This window comes from Schistocerca gregaria, chromosome 7 (genome assembly GCF_023897955.1).
Source record: "Schistocerca gregaria isolate iqSchGreg1 chromosome 7, iqSchGreg1.2, whole genome shotgun sequence".
In the NCBI taxonomy this organism is placed as follows: Eukaryota; Metazoa; Arthropoda; class Insecta; order Orthoptera; family Acrididae; genus Schistocerca; species Schistocerca gregaria.
Genome location: NC_064926.1, coordinates 332,150,751 through 332,168,614, shown reverse-complemented (window position 1 = coordinate 332,168,614; position 17,864 = coordinate 332,150,751). Strand labels below are relative to the sequence as shown.

The 17,864-nt window shown below is 39.4% G+C and overlaps 1 protein-coding gene across 3 annotated transcripts in view; it reads left to right on the top strand.

Moving 5' to 3' along the window:
• LOC126282198 (uncharacterized) overlaps nucleotides 1-17,864 on the top strand; it is a 190,674-nt gene that overhangs the window by 122,855 nt on the left and 49,955 nt on the right. For all 3 annotated transcript variants that reach the window (XM_049981732.1, XM_049981733.1, XM_049981731.1), the window contains one exon: nucleotides 12,404-12,503. In XM_049981732.1, coding sequence (XP_049837689.1) covers nucleotides 12,404-12,503 — 100 coding nt within the window. The remainder of the gene's footprint in view (nucleotides 1-12,403; nucleotides 12,504-17,864) is intronic.

The following is a 17,864-nucleotide window of genomic DNA, read 5'->3' as shown; positions in this document are numbered from 1 at the left end:
TGTCACATTTACCAGGGAAAATTAACTATACTATAGTTGTGTTACCACTTGTATGAGTGCCTGAGAGAGAGAGAGAGAGAGAGAGAGAGAGAGAGAGAGAGAGAGAGAGAGAGAGTGCTCTTTGTATTCAGCCATATGATCATGTATAGACAAAAGTCTGTAATCTGCTTTGTTTTATGACTGTAGCTTCCATTATTTGAACAGTTATTTATTTAATTAGTTAGTTAGTTAAAAACCTCCCAGCCACAGCATATGTGCTGATTTGCATTATAAGCAGATGATAACAATTGTTTCCTTAAAATATTAAAATGTTTTGCTTCCTATTCCTTAGGAAAAGGAAAACTGGGAAATAAAGAAATGTGCTTTCATAGACTTGAGGGAGTAAAATTATGGCCAATGACAAAATGTACCACAATTTTTGATTTACTCATCATTTCAAATTAAAGAATTATCTCAGGTGGTGAAAAGGTGCCAGAACTCCCATACACAATCTTTTGCAGTCTTTCATTTACTCCTTTTCTTATGAGTCAGTGTGTGACTATATCCGATGTTCCAGTACACAAGAAAAAAAGTTCATTTAAAAGCTATTTGATAATAATCAGTTTCGAAATTGATATCACTTACAGCGTACAGATCTCATTTGAAACTGACAGAAAACTATTATCTTAATAAAGTAACCTTGTAGTACATAGAAGAGTATTTTTTTTTTTTAATTTAATGGCCTTCATTGGACCACTTTCGTCAGAAATACAAAGTTGTAAACAAGTTGTTATACAGGGATACAATTTGGCTCAACAGTAACTTAATATGATATTTAGGTAATATAATTATTAGAGTCTATTCTTATATGAAAGGTGTTTTGCTCTTCTGTCTGCCCAATATTTCTTCTTTCTTTCAGATATTTTCTTTCTTTCTTTCTTTCTTCATCTGAGACCACTCTTCCTGTACTCCTTTTATTGATTTTCATTTGTAGTCTGGTGTGCGGGTCTTGCAGTATTCTGGTTTTCTCCGTCTTGTTTTTTTAGGTTATCTACTGTAATTTGGAGTTCTTTTATATCTTCCTTAATTTCTGTGATCCATTTAATGTCGCTCTTGCTATTCCACAGTTTTTGTATTATTATTTTTTTACTAGTTCTGTTTTCTGGAGTTCTCATCAGATGTCCAAAGAATGAGATGCGTTTCTTCCTGATCGTGTTCATGATTGGTTTTATTTTCTTATATACTGTTACATTTGATGCTATTCTCCAATGTCCATTTATTTTATACTGTTTATTTATACATGCCTAATTATTCTTCTTTCTATTTTTAGTATTCTGTCAATTTCTGCTGTATTAGTTGTTTTGAAGATAGTTTCAGCTGCGTATGTTATTTCTGGTTGTGTAACTGTTTTATAGTGTTTTAATTTTGCATCTACAGATAAGCTTTTTTTGTTGTATGTAGTTTTGGTAATGTAATTTGCGTAGTTCAGTTTTTTTATTATATTCTGCAATGATGGCTTCTCATTTAGATTGTATGTTATTATTTCGCCAAGTGGTGGATCAGTTAGCATAATCTCCGTTTTTTCAAATGATGTTCTAAGGCCTACTTTCTCTGCTATTTTTTGTAGTGATTTCACTTGTTGCCTGGCTTCTTGAACAGTGTTGGCTAGGAGAGCAAGATCATCAGTGAACCCCAAGCAGTTTAAGCTAATATCAACTTTTGCACTTCCAATTCTTATCATTTTTGGATTGTCCTTGTACCATTCTCTCATTATGTACTCCAGTGCACAGTTGAACAGTAATGGTGATAGGCAATTACCTTGTATTAAGCCTGTTTTTATGAGGAATGATTCCGAAAGTTCTCCTCTAAACTTCACTTTTGATTTGGTGTTGGTTAGAGTGCGTTGTGTTGTTTTAATTAGTTATGGATGGAGTCCTAGATTTCTTAAAATATTTTAATACTGAAGGTCTGTGGAGACAGTCATATGAGTTCATAAAATCTACAAATGTTATTGCCAGAGGTTTGTTCCGTTTCTTTCATAGAAGAGTATAATGTGTTTGTGTACAGTTATTCTGTAATTTTTTTATATTTTAATATACACAGGTATTGGAAGTGTTAACATATGTGGACAGTAATCATTGGATTAAGTGCCAAAATATCATGTGTAAGATAGTGGAGCCCAAATTTTCCACTCCTTTCAAAATGTATTCATTGTTGAGCCTTTTTTATACTGAAGCATGCTTAGTACTATTTCACTTAGGAGTGGAACCTCAGTGTAATTACTTTCTAAACAACATGAAAAAATAATGAAAATGATTGTTAGCCTATTTATGTTCAACTGCTGCTCATAAGCTTCTGTTATGCATCAATATACTAAAAGACTTGAAAATCTGTTGGTCTCGTTATGCATAACAAATACAGCATTAGACCTGTTGTAACAATAAGGCATTAGTAGTGAACCATGGCTTTCACAAGTTGATGAGGTGCAGTATATTGTAATCAAAGCTCAAATAAATAATAAATGTTTTCTAAGCTAAACATTATTGAAAAACTTACTGAAGGTAAGAAAACTGTCATTATTGTTGCTGGGGAATATCTTCCATTGATTTTTTGAAACATAAAACAATTTCAACACTGCAAATAACATTAAAGATTTATATTTTGGGACTTTCTTTTTTGCAAAGCATTATTTACTTTACAACTTGATATCCTTAATGTCCGTATAAAGAATGGTTTAAATATGACCACTCCACACAGTCCATATAACCTACTAAACTTGCTTTGCTTGATGTTTTCGAAATCAGAAAACAACGAGCAAATATGCCTGCTGGGCATCAGGAGATTCAGCATTATAATATTTGTCACATTCTTTCCTAGCAATGTCCTCTCTCTTTCGAAACATTTGCAGGGACAGAAGACATTGGGACTTTTTACCTTCTTGGAAGACATTTCTTTGAGTAAAATAGTCCTTGTTTTGGATGCAACATTTGTTCCTGGTCTTACTGTGGTGGTTTCCATACTAATGTTTCCATCTCCATTTTGTCCTCTTTTTAAATAACTGATTTCTATCTGATTCAGGAATATTATTTTGTACATCATTAGTAGGCACATTCTGCTGCATGGGATCTCTTCATTTACGTTTGTTTGCCTTCCGTCATTGTCAACGTGGATACTGCTACATTTGCAGTTGTCATTTTCATTACAAGTTGCAGCCCAATGGACAGTGTCTTGACCTACTGCACTTGAGATTGAATAATTGCTATGGTTATTTTTCATTCAGAGATGTATCTTTGGTTGGAATATCCTCACTTGAGGATGTATATACTCCCTAAAGAACAACAGAATATCTGTCTGGTGTGGTTTTGAGGTTACCCTCCAAAAGAAACTTTTTGCTCTAATCAGTTATTGTCCCCTTTCAGGGTTTGACCTACACGTTTCAAAATTATCTGAAGCACGGGCTATTTGGGGAAGGAACCCTTATGTGGTGCGCCATATATCCAGTGTGTAATTAGATCTTCTGCACCTCATTATTGTCCTGGATCTGCAACTCCATGTGCAATCCAGTTATCTGGGCAAAGACAGCTTACAGGGTACATCATCTGCTTCCCTAGTCCACTGTCCGCTTTCATCCCCAGGACAATATTGGATTTCTTGGCATCCGATGTCCAGCAAAGTAGCAAGTCCATTGTGGTTAACAACACAGGGATCGCACTGCTGATACCTGAGCTGCAAACTCCCTATGTATGCCAAGGAGTAGATGTCTGTCTTGTTAGGGCATTGGGACTCCCGGCGATGGCCATCACACCATGTGGCCTTTGCTGTAGTCAGGTGATGGCCGTGGGGAGAGCCCCTGGTAGGACCGGGTGCCATCAGTAGGGATGACCCACAATGAAGTGGACCAAGTCATCTTTTGCTGGGGATTAATGGAAAAATAAACTTTAATGCTGGGAGATATTACCCCAAATCATTCCCCTCCCTAGCCATACCATTGGAGGAATGTAGAACTGTGGAAAAGAGTGAGTCTTATTTTCCAAGGTATTTAATCTGCAGCAGAATGGTTGGGGACTCCTTTCTGGCTGCAAAGCCTCTATTTTTTGTCAAATACTTTGATACAAGTTTGGAGAAGTGGCTGCACTGTCGAAAATGAGAAGTGGGGCAGTCCTCATTCAGACAGCATATCCAGCCCAGTCCCGGGCGTTGCTCACCTGTGACCAGCAGGGTGATATTCCCGTTTCTGTGACCCCCCCATAAAAGCCTCAACATGGTCCAAGGGCTTATTTTCCATTGTGATCTTCTCTTGCAGTCTGACGACAAGCTTTGCGCCAGTTTAGACAAGGTGTTTACTTCATCTGGTGGGTCTATAGGGGACCCAAAGAAAATGGGGTTGCTACCGGTGCTTTCATCTAGGTCTTTGAGGGTGCTTAATTTGTCGGAAAAGGTCAAGGTGATGGTATACTTATGTTACATAAAGCCAAATGTCCCTCACCCTATGTTGTGCTTTAAGTGTCGGGCACATGTTGAGACTGCGGTCGTCCACTGTGTCCCAATACTCCATGTGCACCTCCTCCCACTTGGGTCAACTGTTCAGAGCACCTCTCCCTTCATGTCAGACTGCACGGTACTCCTGAAGGAGCAGAAAATTATAGAGTACAATATGCTTGACTGGCAGACTTACCAAGTGGCTAGATGTAAATTTGAACAGTTACACTCCATCCCTCGACATCTATGTATGCTGTATCTACGTCAACATCACCCTCACTTACACTTTGACATCTATACCTTGTACAGTGGGTCGTCCAGGCCACCTGAATACTTCTGCACCCTTGGCGGTTGGATGCATCTCCTCTTCTGTTGCTCCCAAAGCACCTACTTTGGGAGCAATACCCCGCCAAGTGCCAGAGACATCGGTCCACATCCCACAGATGGATAGCCTACAGTCTCCTCCACCTCCTCTCGTACTGAAGGGGTCACTTGGGACTCTCCCTCTCTCCCTTCCAAGGTCTCCACTAATGCAAAAGTAGACACTCGCCAGTGGCTGAAGGACCCACAAGCTGCTGGATGAAGGGCTTCACGGTCTTCCTCCATGCCTGAAGCGGCTTTGGAGAAGTACCCCCAGCAAGCCCCTATAGAGAAGCGAGAGAACAAGCAGACGAAGAAGTAGTCTACTAAGAAGCGGGACCCTCTGGTGGCCCCAACATTGCCACTCCCTACAAGTTCTGTGTCTGAGGAGGTGGTGGAGATTTTAGCATCTCCTGAGGACCTGGATCTTGCCAACGCCTCACCCGCAGTGGAAATTGATACAGATACTCAACCGGTGGCAGCAGGTGATGCTGAGGCATAAACTGCCTTCTTGGTCACTTCATGCCTTCCCCGACTACCAAAAGTGGTATCCTCCAGTGGAACTACAGTGGTTTTCTTCTCCTACCTGGCTGAGTTATGACAAATCTTTTAAGTGTTACACCTGCTTTTGGCACTGCCCTTCAAGGAAACCTGGTTTCCCACAGTGCAGACCCCCATCCTTTGTGACTATGGAGGGTACTACAGAAACACTAGTGACTGTGACAGACTGTCAGCTGGAGCTTTTATCTATGTCCTTTCCTCTGTCTGTAGCGAACCTGTGCCCCCTTCAAACACCTTTAGAAGCTGTGGCTGTCAGTATGAAGACAACACAGGAAATTACCATCTGTAACATCTACCTCCCCTCCAGATGGTGAAGCGTAACCCCATGTATAGGCTGCACTAATTTTGCAACTCCCCTGCCTTTTCTTCTTCTGGGTGATTTTAACACCCATAACTCTTTGTGGGGTGAAACCAAGGTCACTGGCTGTGTTAAAGATGTTGAGGACCTACTAATTCAACTCGACCTTTGCCTCCTAAATACATGTGCCCCCACCCACTTCAGTGTGACACTTGGCATATTACTTGGCAAATGATCTGATCTGCAGTCCTGGCCTTCTCCCCCTCTATCCACTGGGGAGCTCATGACAACTTGTCTGCTAGTGACCACTTTCCACTCTGGTGGGCTCTTACAAATGCTGACTGGGATTTTTTCACCTTCGCTACCACTGTTGAATCTCCATTGCATGGCAACACTGATGAGGCGATCCGCACCATCAGCTGAATCGGCAGTCCCTTGTTCACCAGGTTGTCCCTGGCTGAAGTCCATACCTTGGTGGTTGCCAGAAATCACTGCAGCCATTAGAGACCATAGGAGGATCCTCCAACATCATAAGTGCCTACTCATCAAACAGTGGAAGCAGGACTGTTGGGAATGATATCTCTCCACCACTGGAGCACGAATTTCTCCTTCCCAATTTTACCAGGCTCAGATGACTTGACAGCTATCAGACCCTGCAGTGTACCTGGTACTGAAATTCCCACACATGGAGGTGTACCTGCCAATTGAGGCATAATTGCAGTGTGTCTTGCTGAACATTATGCTTGCAAATTACTGCCCCATCTTTTCTCTCCTCAAACAGCAGGTGGAACGACAACATCTCTCTTTTGCTCCAAGCCACCCTGAGCCATTTAATGCTCCGTTCAGTGAATGGGAATTTCTCAGTGCCCTTTCCAAATGTCCTGACACATCCCCTGGCCCAGACCACATTGATTCCAAAATGATTAAACAACTGTCAGTGGATTACCAGCGCCACCTCCTTGCCGTCTTCATCCGTATCTGGAGCGATCGCGAATTTCCATCGCAGTGGTGGGAAAGTGTCATTGTTCTAGTGCTAAAGCCTGGTAAGAACCCGCTAGATGTGGATAGCTATCCTCCTATCAACCTCACCAACGTTCTGTGCAAGCTGTTTGAATGTATAGTGAGTTGGCCATTGTGTTGGCTCCTAGAGTTTGGGCCCTTCTGGCTCAGTCCAAGGGCAGTTTTCGCCAAGGGCACTCCACTGTTGACAACTTTGTGCACCTGGAGTCTGCCATTCGATAGGCCTTTTGACACCACATCCTCGCTACTTTGCATGAGTGGAGTTTCTGCGGCAGTGCTTCCCACACTGCGCCCCATATACAAGAGAATGTGGTCCTGCGGGGCTCTGTCCTTAGTGTCCCACTCTTTTTAATTGTCGTTAATGGCCTCGCTCTAGAGGTAGGGTCCTCAGTATCTCCTCTCCTATATGCTGATGATATTTGTATTTCCTTCTGTTCTGCTTCCATTGGTGTGTCTGAACTCCAGTTGCAGGGAGCCATATGGAAGCAGCAGTTGTGGGCCCTCACTAATGGCTTTCATTTTTCAGCCGCCAAGACTTGTGCCGTGCACGGTTGTCGTCATAGTGCCCACCCATATCCAGAACTTTACCTCAATGACCAACTACTTTATGAAGTGAAGACTTACCGCTTTTTGGGACTGATCTTCAATGCCCACTTAACTTATCACACAATCTAAGGGTGGGCATCTGGCCTTCGCTCCCACGCCTCCACCCTCCCTTTATTTTAACTCTTCCTCACTCTTTCTTTGCTGTTTGTTCACCTTGGTGTTCATCTTTTCCCTATCTTTGTTCCTCTAAGCTTGTCTTTCAAGCTTGAGATTTTAGTGTGTTGTAGGGTGGCTGGTTCATCCTTTTTTATTTTTGTGAACGAGCGCCCAGACCATCTGCTATGCTACTTTAATACCTTCCATTATCTTTTCCTTTTAGTGTATGTTTTCCCCTTTCTGTTAGCTTATGTAGTTTTGTCTTTCAGTGTGATTCAATGTTAGTTTTACGCCTTTTACTTTCCACGATTCCTTTTTGGGCTGTTTAACTCGAGAACTTTTTAAATGAGAAAAGAGGGATTGGTGACCCCATAGTTTGGTCCCTTTACTCCCCAAACCAACCAGCTAGCATCCAACTTAGTATTAGGTCTGTAAACACCACACAGCCCACATACGAAGGAAAGAAGGTGTTTTGCTTTATACATGCGCACACCTGATTATGTGAACCAGCATTGCAACATGATCCATTTACTATCACATGACCAGAAACTGGTAAGAAGAGCTTTATCTGTGTTTCAGAATTACAGTTTGATTGTGGCTCATGGATCTGTGATTCAGAATTAGAAATCAAACCTAGGGGAAGAGGCACTTACTAGTTTCCAGTATTTCATGGCAATTGTTGCAGTGAAAATGGGGAGTTTTTTCCCCCATAATAGGTGGTGTTTTTTCATGACAGAATGCACTCACACAGGAAGTTCAAAGGAACAGTGTTTGATGTAATTATGTACAACGCAGTCCACATAAGGAAACTACAGTACTAGGCAAAACAGTGTTTCATTAAGTCTCTGTGCTTCAGTTTTGTGCAATCATTACTAGTTCCAGATAGCTGGTTTTTATAAAAAGTACTCATTTTTGTCATAGTTTTGTTGTTGTTGCTGCTGCTTCTGCCTTCAGTCAGAAAACTGGTATGATGCTGCTCTCCATGATAATTTGTCTTGTGGAAGTCTGTCACGTCCACATAGCTACTGCACTGTACATTAATGAATGAGTTAACGTGTTAAATATTTAAGATTGGCCTGTAAGAGAGAGAAAATTTAGAAGAGATTTGAAATAGTATTTAAAGTTTGTTGGGAGTCACTGAGCACAGTCGTTATAAAACACGGGGTGAATATAGCCTGGCTAATTTGCACTCCTTTTTAAGCAGAAGTAAAGTCTCAATGTTTCACGTCATATCTCCTGAACTATGCATCAAACAGTGATGTAATTGTGCAGCTACAGTCAGTGGTATATTTGGATACTGTCTGTAAACAGGGTTGCAAATAGAGTTTGTAGTAAAGAATTTATAAATTAAAACAGCATGTTTGATGCTGAAGATTTTCTGCATTAAAGAACAAAATGTAGTATATATATGTGGTGTCCATTCTTTCAGACACGACATGTATATAATTATGGCGATGACAGTCAGTTATACCTTCAGTACAGATGCATACCAAGCTCGAACTCTTAATGGCAATAGGCGAGATGCTGCAAGTAAAGAGGCCAGTGAGCAGGGGCACTACATCAGTAGTGTGTGGTATTAGTTGATAATTTGTGAAACTTCCTGGCAGATTGAAACTGTGTGCCGGACCAAGACTCGAACTCGCGACCTTTGCCTTTTGCTGGCAAGTGCTCTATCAGCTGAGCTACCCAAGCATCACTCACGCCCCGTCGTCACAGCTTTAATTCCACCACTACCTCATCTCCTGCCTTCCAAACTTCACAGAAGCTCTCCTGCGAACCTTGCAGAACTAGCACTCCTGGAAGAAAGCATATTGCAGAGACATGGCTTAGCCACAGCCTGGGGGATGTTTCTAGAATGAAATTTTCACTCTACAGCAGATTGTGTGCTGATATGAAACTTCCTGGCAGATTAAAACAGTGTACCGGATCGAGACTTGAACTCGGGACCTTTTCCTTCCACAGGCACGTGCAAGTGCTTGTGTTTGACGGATGACATGGTAGAGTAGTCCATGTGGTTGTGGAGACCACTGTGTCCGAATGGCAGTGGTCAGTGCAGCTACCTAGTAAGCAGGAGGTTTGGTTTCAAATCCTGACATGGCACAAATTTTCAGCTTGTCCCATTGCCCACCGACAGCTAATGTCTTTAATTCCTTTGTGTCTAGAAAATGTAGTTAAATGAGAAACTTTTTCCTTTCATCTCTTTTTGGGAGGTTCGGAGAGAAAAAGTTTCATAAAAGTTTGAAATTGCATGTAATATTTGTTGGAAGTAGTAAGACTATAACTTTTACTGAGCAGTTTATGGGTGTTTTAAATTTGGGCAATAATTACATGAAATATCAAAAGCAAATTTTTGTTGTCCCTGGAAGCTATTAGATAGGCAACCTTCAACTGGTATCGGGTACCAAAATATCCACTTTGTAATATACATTTGAACCCTCTTACTGTGTTCATGCCTAATCAAATTGTGCCATAAAGCTCTTTCCTTCCCATTTTGATTCAGTATATCTTTGTTAGTATTCTGATCTACTTACAGTACCTGGTTTTCCGCATACTTCTATTGCGCCACCTTTGAAAAGATTTTTTTTCCTTATTTTGCTTATTATAAACATTTCACTTCCATATAAAGCTACAATTTAAATACTTTCAAAAAACACTTCCTCACTATTAAATTTACATTTGACATCAGCGTATTTCTCTTCCAGGAAAACTTGTCTTGGCATTGCCAGTCTTCTTTACTTCTGCCATCAGTTATTTCACACTTTCCCTATTAAGATGTCTTCTTGATTTCTTTTACTGCTTGCTCTCAGTACAGGTTGAAGTGAGTGATAGATTACAACCCAGTGTTACTCAATTCTTAATTACTGCCTTGGTTTCACAGTTGTAGATAATCTTTTGTTCCCTGTATTTTATTCATGCTACTGTCTGCATTTCAAAGAGTGTATGCGAGGTAGCAGTCTTTATTTTTAAATCTACGTATGACAGAAATTTGGATTTTCCTCTCTCCCCCCCCCCCCCCCCCCCCCCAACCTATCTGTTAAAATCAGTTGTTGGGTCACTATGGCTTCACATGCTCTATTTCTCTACATCTGAAGTTGGTCTTCCCCCAGGTTGTACTCTAATTGTGCCATTCTTCTGGTGAGTCATGTTACTATTTCACAACTATGACTAATTAATCTGATGGTTTAGCAGTAAATATTTCATCACATTCCTTCTTTGGTATTTGTAATTAACATCTGTGTGTGTGTGTGAAAACTGTTGCTTACAAACATTGACAAAATACAGATTTTAAGCAACTGAGCTCGTAAAGTTGTGAACATCTTGAATATTATGATTTGTTACTCAAGGCAGATTTCTTCCCTGTATGTTAAAAAATTTATATATTTGTGTCTCGTATACCAACTGTGATGAATAATATTAAATGTGATTCTTCAACTTCTCGCAGCGTATTTCTTGCTCGAACAGTCTATGGGTGTACTGTCGGTCCATAGTGTCCAACGGCCACAATATTTCGGTCGGTTTTGTTGTCAGTAGTACTGTACCCATTATGCAGTTTGAGGTCAGTAAATTAATGGCAAAGTGAATCTTTCATTACCAGAAACTATTTCAGTAAAGTTCTTTTTGGTGTGAGACCTCATCATGATGTGATAAAACTACTAACATTCCAGCTGCTTTCACAGGCATCCTGCATTCAAGCTGTTAGTACTTTCATTACATAGCGATGTGTTCACACACCCAGACCAATTTTATTGAAACCGTGTATCAGTTTTTATTCGAACAAACATCTTGCCTTCATTTATTTTTCTTAGGCAATGATTTTTTGTTGTTTTCTCTATTAGTCCCGTGCTTCTTATTTGTTCTACTGTGTGTACATTTATTATTATTATTATTATCATTATTATTATTATTATTATTTAGAAGTTCAGTAGAATGTTGTACTTTTAAGCTGAGGTATGCTATCTTTGGCCTTTCATGTGTGTAACTTGTTTCATAAATTTTCCAGCAGAAGTTCTTTTAACACCTGCTATTTGATTCTAGTGATTTGGAAAATGTTTTATAAGGGTTTCACCATCTTTATGCTTGCTTTTACCTTCAGCTGGCATAACTCCCCACTTCTCCCATTAAGTTCTTTTTGAAAATTGTTTTTTAGAAAGAAGAAATATTCAATTGTCCTGGAAGATGATCTGGTTTTATTTGCCAGATTACAAACAGACTTTAATCACAATTCAAGTTACAACTCATTAGTAATACAAGCATCAATGAACTGTTCTAAGGCTATCGACAAAATTCTTCTTTACTCCATTTTACAGATCATTGTTGACCATCATCAAGAAACTTCGTCATAGAGGGGCTCCATCATGTGATGCATGGCACTCCCAAATTATTAATTTGCATCTCTATACCCTCACAGTATAATGTTCATTTCATTATCTTTGACATAGAAAAAAAATACGTTGTAGGACAGTAAAAGTGGTTCAAATGGCTCTGAGCACTATGGGACTCAACATCTGAGGTCATTAGTCCCCTAGAACTTAGAACTACTTAAACCTAACTAACCTAAGGACAGTAAAAGGCATCTGCTGGTTAGCTGGTGTATAGCTCAACTGCTAGGACACGGTCACGAGGAAAAGGTAGATTGGAAACAGGCAAAAAATTATGGATAAAAATTCATGAAAGTGAAACATCACACCAAGTCATGGATCTGTCCTTAACTGTATAAGATAGAGTTGGTGATGTAAGGTAAGGAAAATTCTTGTCAAGGAGCATCGAAGAACAAAACATAGATAATGATGGTTCATAATTTCACATCCTGTTATCACTATGGATTACTCAGAAAAATAATGTGTCGCTTGCAAACTGAGTTTACTGGGTCATTTGCAGGCTTGGTTAGCTTGTCACTGTACTTATGTCTTATGCATTATTCTTGTGCATCTAATACAAGTTTTTAAATAAAACCCTGTGGATAACCTTATGGAACAAAGATTTAATGTGTGTTACAACTTACAGAAAGCTTTCATCTGATATGCAAGCAACAAGAGCTGCTTTGGAAAGTGAGCGGAAGTTACAACTCCTGCAGATGCAAGCTATTAATGCTCTTTGGAAAAAAGTAAGTAAAATGGTTCATAGTGTGTTTTCTGCACGTTCTATAAATTTATACTTAGGTGCATCACAGTGGCAACAGTATCAGTAGATTCTGTCGACGACCGACATCGGACAAGGCCAGCTGATCATTTCAAATCAGTTCACCACTACCTGTGTGCGGTCACAGTGTAGCTGACCTCATTGTCTGAATTTACATGTTACAGACTACAACCGGTAAAATTGAAATAGTCCCCACCCTCAGCCCCCACCCCCATAATGGCTAACACGACACGAAACATGAACTGCTCTTGAGAAGCTGATAAGTTTAGTCAAAGGCGGAGTTCGTGGCATCTTGAGCATAAAAAATATCATAACCGGGATATAGTTTGGGATCTACGGACTGAAATTGCAGATTTATTGAAAACTACAAGTGGGCAAAATCTTCATCAGAAATTTTAGGTGTGGATTATAACGTAAAAAAATAATTTGTTCAAGTGGCAAGGATGGCTTATCTATGGCATAAAATTACTGAAGTGGATCTTTTTGGGTTGTGGTAGGTGGACATCAGCTGTCTACGAATTATTATTGCTGCTTACTGGCATCACTCTTATGGCAGTAGGTTGGTGATTCTGCTAGATGAAGAGCTTTGCAAATGTGGTGTACGTATATGTTTCCACTTTGCAGTGCTTTAGGTGTTCAGAGTATTGTCTTTCATATGTTTAATGAATGACAGTCATTGAAGGTTAATTGACCTATGCCTGCACAATATTAAATTCAGCAAAACAGATTTCGAGTAGGCCCCTACTTGGAGTGTGATTAGAGATCTATTAAAAAATCAGATTCTCACATTAAAGATGCAGTTTTGGTTCAAATAAAACTAAGAAGTGACACTATGATATTTGACATCTTTCTAATATTAGGCTTACACCACATACCGAAAAGTGCAGTTTCAAAGTTTGTGTGATATGTTGGATGTTATTTACAATGCTGTGAATACTGATTTAAAATCTAATATTCTCATTCTTGCACCTCAAATACCTATACTACAAAATTTTTAATTTATTCAGTATCGAATAAATCAACACTCAATCTGAAATAATAAGTCTCCAGTTATATTATTACTTCCTATCTCAAATCCACTGGATAAGTGTTTATAGAGCTGAGAAGTGTACTAGATCTGAATGTCCTGCCAGTACTGCATTAATTTTCACAATTTTTAGAATAAAGTGAGCTGCTGTGAAACCACGGATCTACCTTTCGTTAATTAGATAATATTTGCTTACTTACACACACACACATTTTATGCATGTACCATATAATAGAAACATGTACTTTTACCATATAAATTAACCATTATCTGCGTATACTCTGTGCAAAAACTTAACACACCACCGTTGCACATCCTGCCACAGTATCACAATAAACCACATTCTGAACAACGTGTCTTGGAAAGATCATTAGTGCATTGTATCACTAAAACTACATACTTCAGTAATACATACATTTAAATATGAAAATCATCAATTATGGCCTGTTAGTTTCTAAGGTAGTTGTCCATTCTGACACAAATAGCTGGTGAGAGAAGGAATGTGGCATCACAAAGTTAAAGCATTTTTAACTATTATTGGATGGTGCTTTTTCCTTAATCTCATATATTTGTAAAATTTGTCTGATAATTCCAGTAACTGAGGACCGTACTTTCTGTATTCACCGTGTTCTTTTCGAGACAGATATAGCTCATTTACTTACATTTTTTAATGGCAAAAGTGCAGTGCAGCACTTTCCTCCAAGCACAGAGGCATCGTGGTATCTGTCCCATCCTTAGAGGTTAAAATGTAACGTACTTTGTTCATAAAATAGATTCCAACCTAACCTAACGTCCTCGATCCCATCAAAAACTGACAAATGAGTTCGGAAGCACAGTGACAAAGTTGTCGGCTGATGTTATTGAGCAACCTGTAGCAACATCGGATGACTGTTGTCGGTGCCACTGTGAATGCAGCATATTTATTTACTTACTTGCTTATTTTTTTACACCATCCATTCAAATAGTTCCAGTACTGATTTTATTCCTATTCTCTAAGTGATGTGAGCACAGTAACTATGGAGGCAGCTTTAACTAACAACTGTAAACAACAGATATGCGTTTGACAAATCTGTGGTGAGCAGGCAGTATTAAATAGAGGGTGGGTGGGCATAGCATGTCAACAGTACTGTGTCAAAATTACTATGAGAAAACATATCTAAATCAGGTTTTCAAGACTTTCTCTAGAATGATTAAAAGAAGTGAAAAATGTGTGCAAAGTTAGGCCTGCACACCTTGACTCCCAAACAAATACAGCGCGTGGATTCCTGCCACTTGATTGAAATTCAAAATTTGGGCAGTCGTTTTTTGGGAAAAAATCACCATGGGTGATGAGAGTTGGTGTAATCAGTACAAACCGAGGCAGAATTACAGAGTGCTGAAATACACGAGGGGACAACACCTTGATGACATGAGCAATATTCAAGCTCAAGTAATACACAAGTTGAACAAAATTCCAAAGAACGATTTTTCTGTCAGTTTCAGATATTTATATGAACATTCTGTGCCTTGTACTACAGTGAGAGGAGACTGTATAGAACACCACTGTCTTGACTATTTTTTTCCCAGTCTTGAAACTTCTTGGTCTGATGAGGTACTTACATCCTCATTATGGATCGGCTTGTAGCGTGTTTCGACCTCAGATTTCACAACCATCTTTTTACAGTACAACCAATGTCTCTTCTCCCAGGGTAGCTATTCAACAGCAAGTTTCAAGAACCTATTGTTGTCTATCCTTAACGTTTATAGAGTAATCTTTAAGTGTTCTCAGAAATCTCATTTCAGATGCCTGTATTTTATTTCTGTTATTTATTTTATTCATCAGCATCTCACTAATATACAGCAGACTCAGTATAGCCATTGTATTGCAGAACTTAATCTCTTATTCTTTACCTTCGTTCGTGGGGGTACCGTATCGAATCCAAGCCGCATTCGAATCTAAGCCGCACCTGAAAAATGAGATGCGAAATCAAGGAGAAAAAAACTGCCAAATCTAAGCCGCACCTAAAATTTGAGACTCGCAATTCAAGGGGAGAGGGAAGTTTTAGACCACACCTCCAAATTGAAACAAAGTTGGTCCATTGTAACATGAGACACAATTAAGCTCGAATGGATGAAGATACAGCTACAGTAGTTCGGTTTGAGTCATAAGCTTAGCAGTTAAGCTTTATCAGGTAGCCATTGCTATGTCAGGCACTCCGTCAGTATTTACACGGGTGCCCTTCCTTTTTCACGTGTTTTGTCTGGTTTGAATCGATTGCTTATTTTGCTTTGATCTGATAAGTGCCGTTCTCATTGTTATAGGGGTTTATGTAACTCGAAGCTGAAAATGCATTATTGTACTGTGTCATGCACTGTTTGTCGCATTCTGATAATGAGTGTTCATGACCTGTCGCCGCTCGCGGAATGGCTTGCTTTTGTGCACGCTACCGCCGCTTACAATAAAAAAAGGGAGGAATTGTCTCATTAGCGAAACAATGGCAAGAGACTGCTATTTGTTGTTACTTACACTGCTGCTTTCTTTGATAATGATAAACAAGAACCAAATAATTGACTGCGTTTGACAGAAGATGTTCTGAACGAGAGTTTAGTGGAAATTTTTCTCCGTTTGATAATCTTTGCAGACGTCTCTTTAGTACATTACATTCTGCACAGAAATAAGAGTCATCTTAGAATTAAAAATCTGGTCAATTGCTGTGCTTCATTTCTGACTATAGCACTATTCAGCAAAAGAATAATACAAATATAAACGTGACATGATATGTATATTCTTCCACATTTGTGGTTGTCTCACTCTTGTTACGTAGTTTATTAGGCAGACAGGATTTAAATGAGATAGCAGCAAACGCGAAAGAATACATGACATAATGTTTACATTCGTATTATTCTTATGGTGAAGAGAGTACTGCATGTGATTCACAATTCATAAAAGTTCCTATTAGCAACAGGTAGGAAAAAATTCAGAATGTAGAGTTGGCCATATTGACATACGTCCCAAACAGTCTTGCCAGTTGGTTTTTCTTAGTAGATTTTTAGTGATGAGTTCAAATGCAGTGTGTGTTGTTGTCTTCAGTCTGTAGACTGGTTTGATGCAGCTCTCCACGCTTTTGTGTCCTGTGCATAAGAATGAAAATACCTTAGAAATTAATCACTGAAATTTAAAGAAAATTTTATTAGGTTTGTAATACACCTTATACAAAATGTTTAAAATCTCAGTCATGATTCTGAGTCACTAGCACTAGTTTCCTTGTTGCTCATTTCTTCATACAGAGCATCGTCCTCCGTACCATCTAGTGCATTGTATATCAAACATTTTTTAAATGCTTGTTGCACAGTCTGCTTTGAAGCACACTTCCATGCATCATAAATCCATTGACAAACATGCGTGTTTTACACGTCCTGCTGGTGTCAGTTGTCTGTTGCTTTTCGAAAGCCAGTTTGTGTACATGCGTTTAAGCTTGCCCTTAAATTGTTTATTCAAACAGCCGTCAAGTAGTTGCAGAATTGAAGTCATCTCGCCTGGAATTACTGCCAAGTCCGTTTTGCTTCCCTGTAATTTTCGTTTTACTGCAGGTGTTGTATGGCCTACGTACGCATCTAATACCAAAAGACTGCATAAACCAAGCATTGTGCCAGGATGACGATTCCACACACAACCGCCCAATGCATTCCAGCACCATGTCGTCCAAAACCACCCAGTTTCGTTTGTGCAATTACAGTTTTTAGAAACACTTCCAATATTGGTAAAGCGTTTCGCTTGAAAACTATGAATGGGGGTAATTTACGTCCATCTGCTGTGCAATCAAGCATGACGGACATCTGCTGATTTTCACCCACTGAAATAAGAACACTTAAGTCTTTCTTTCCTATGCCGTGAACCATATAATTTGACGGCATGTCAAAATATACGGGAGTTTGGTCAGCTTTCCTATCTGACCAAGAAGGTATTGCGTTTCTGTGCGCTGCCTAATTGTGAAGCGCTGAAATTCCACAAGTTTTTCTTCATAATTTTTCGGCAGCTTCTGTGCAACTGAAGTTCACTTTCGAAATGATAAATCCCAGCACTTCATAAACAGATCAATCCAGCTGCGACCAGCCTTAAAATTTTCCAGCAATTTCATGTGCCTTAATTTTTAAAATTTCGGCATTCACAGGCAGGAATTTCTGACGCTGTTCCTTGACAAATTCATTTAAAATCACTTCTAGTGCATGATATCGGCCACACTTTGGCCCACTAAATGCTTTCCTGCTACTGGAACATTAAAATAATTTGTCTCTCTGCAGTCGCCATTGCCTGACGTT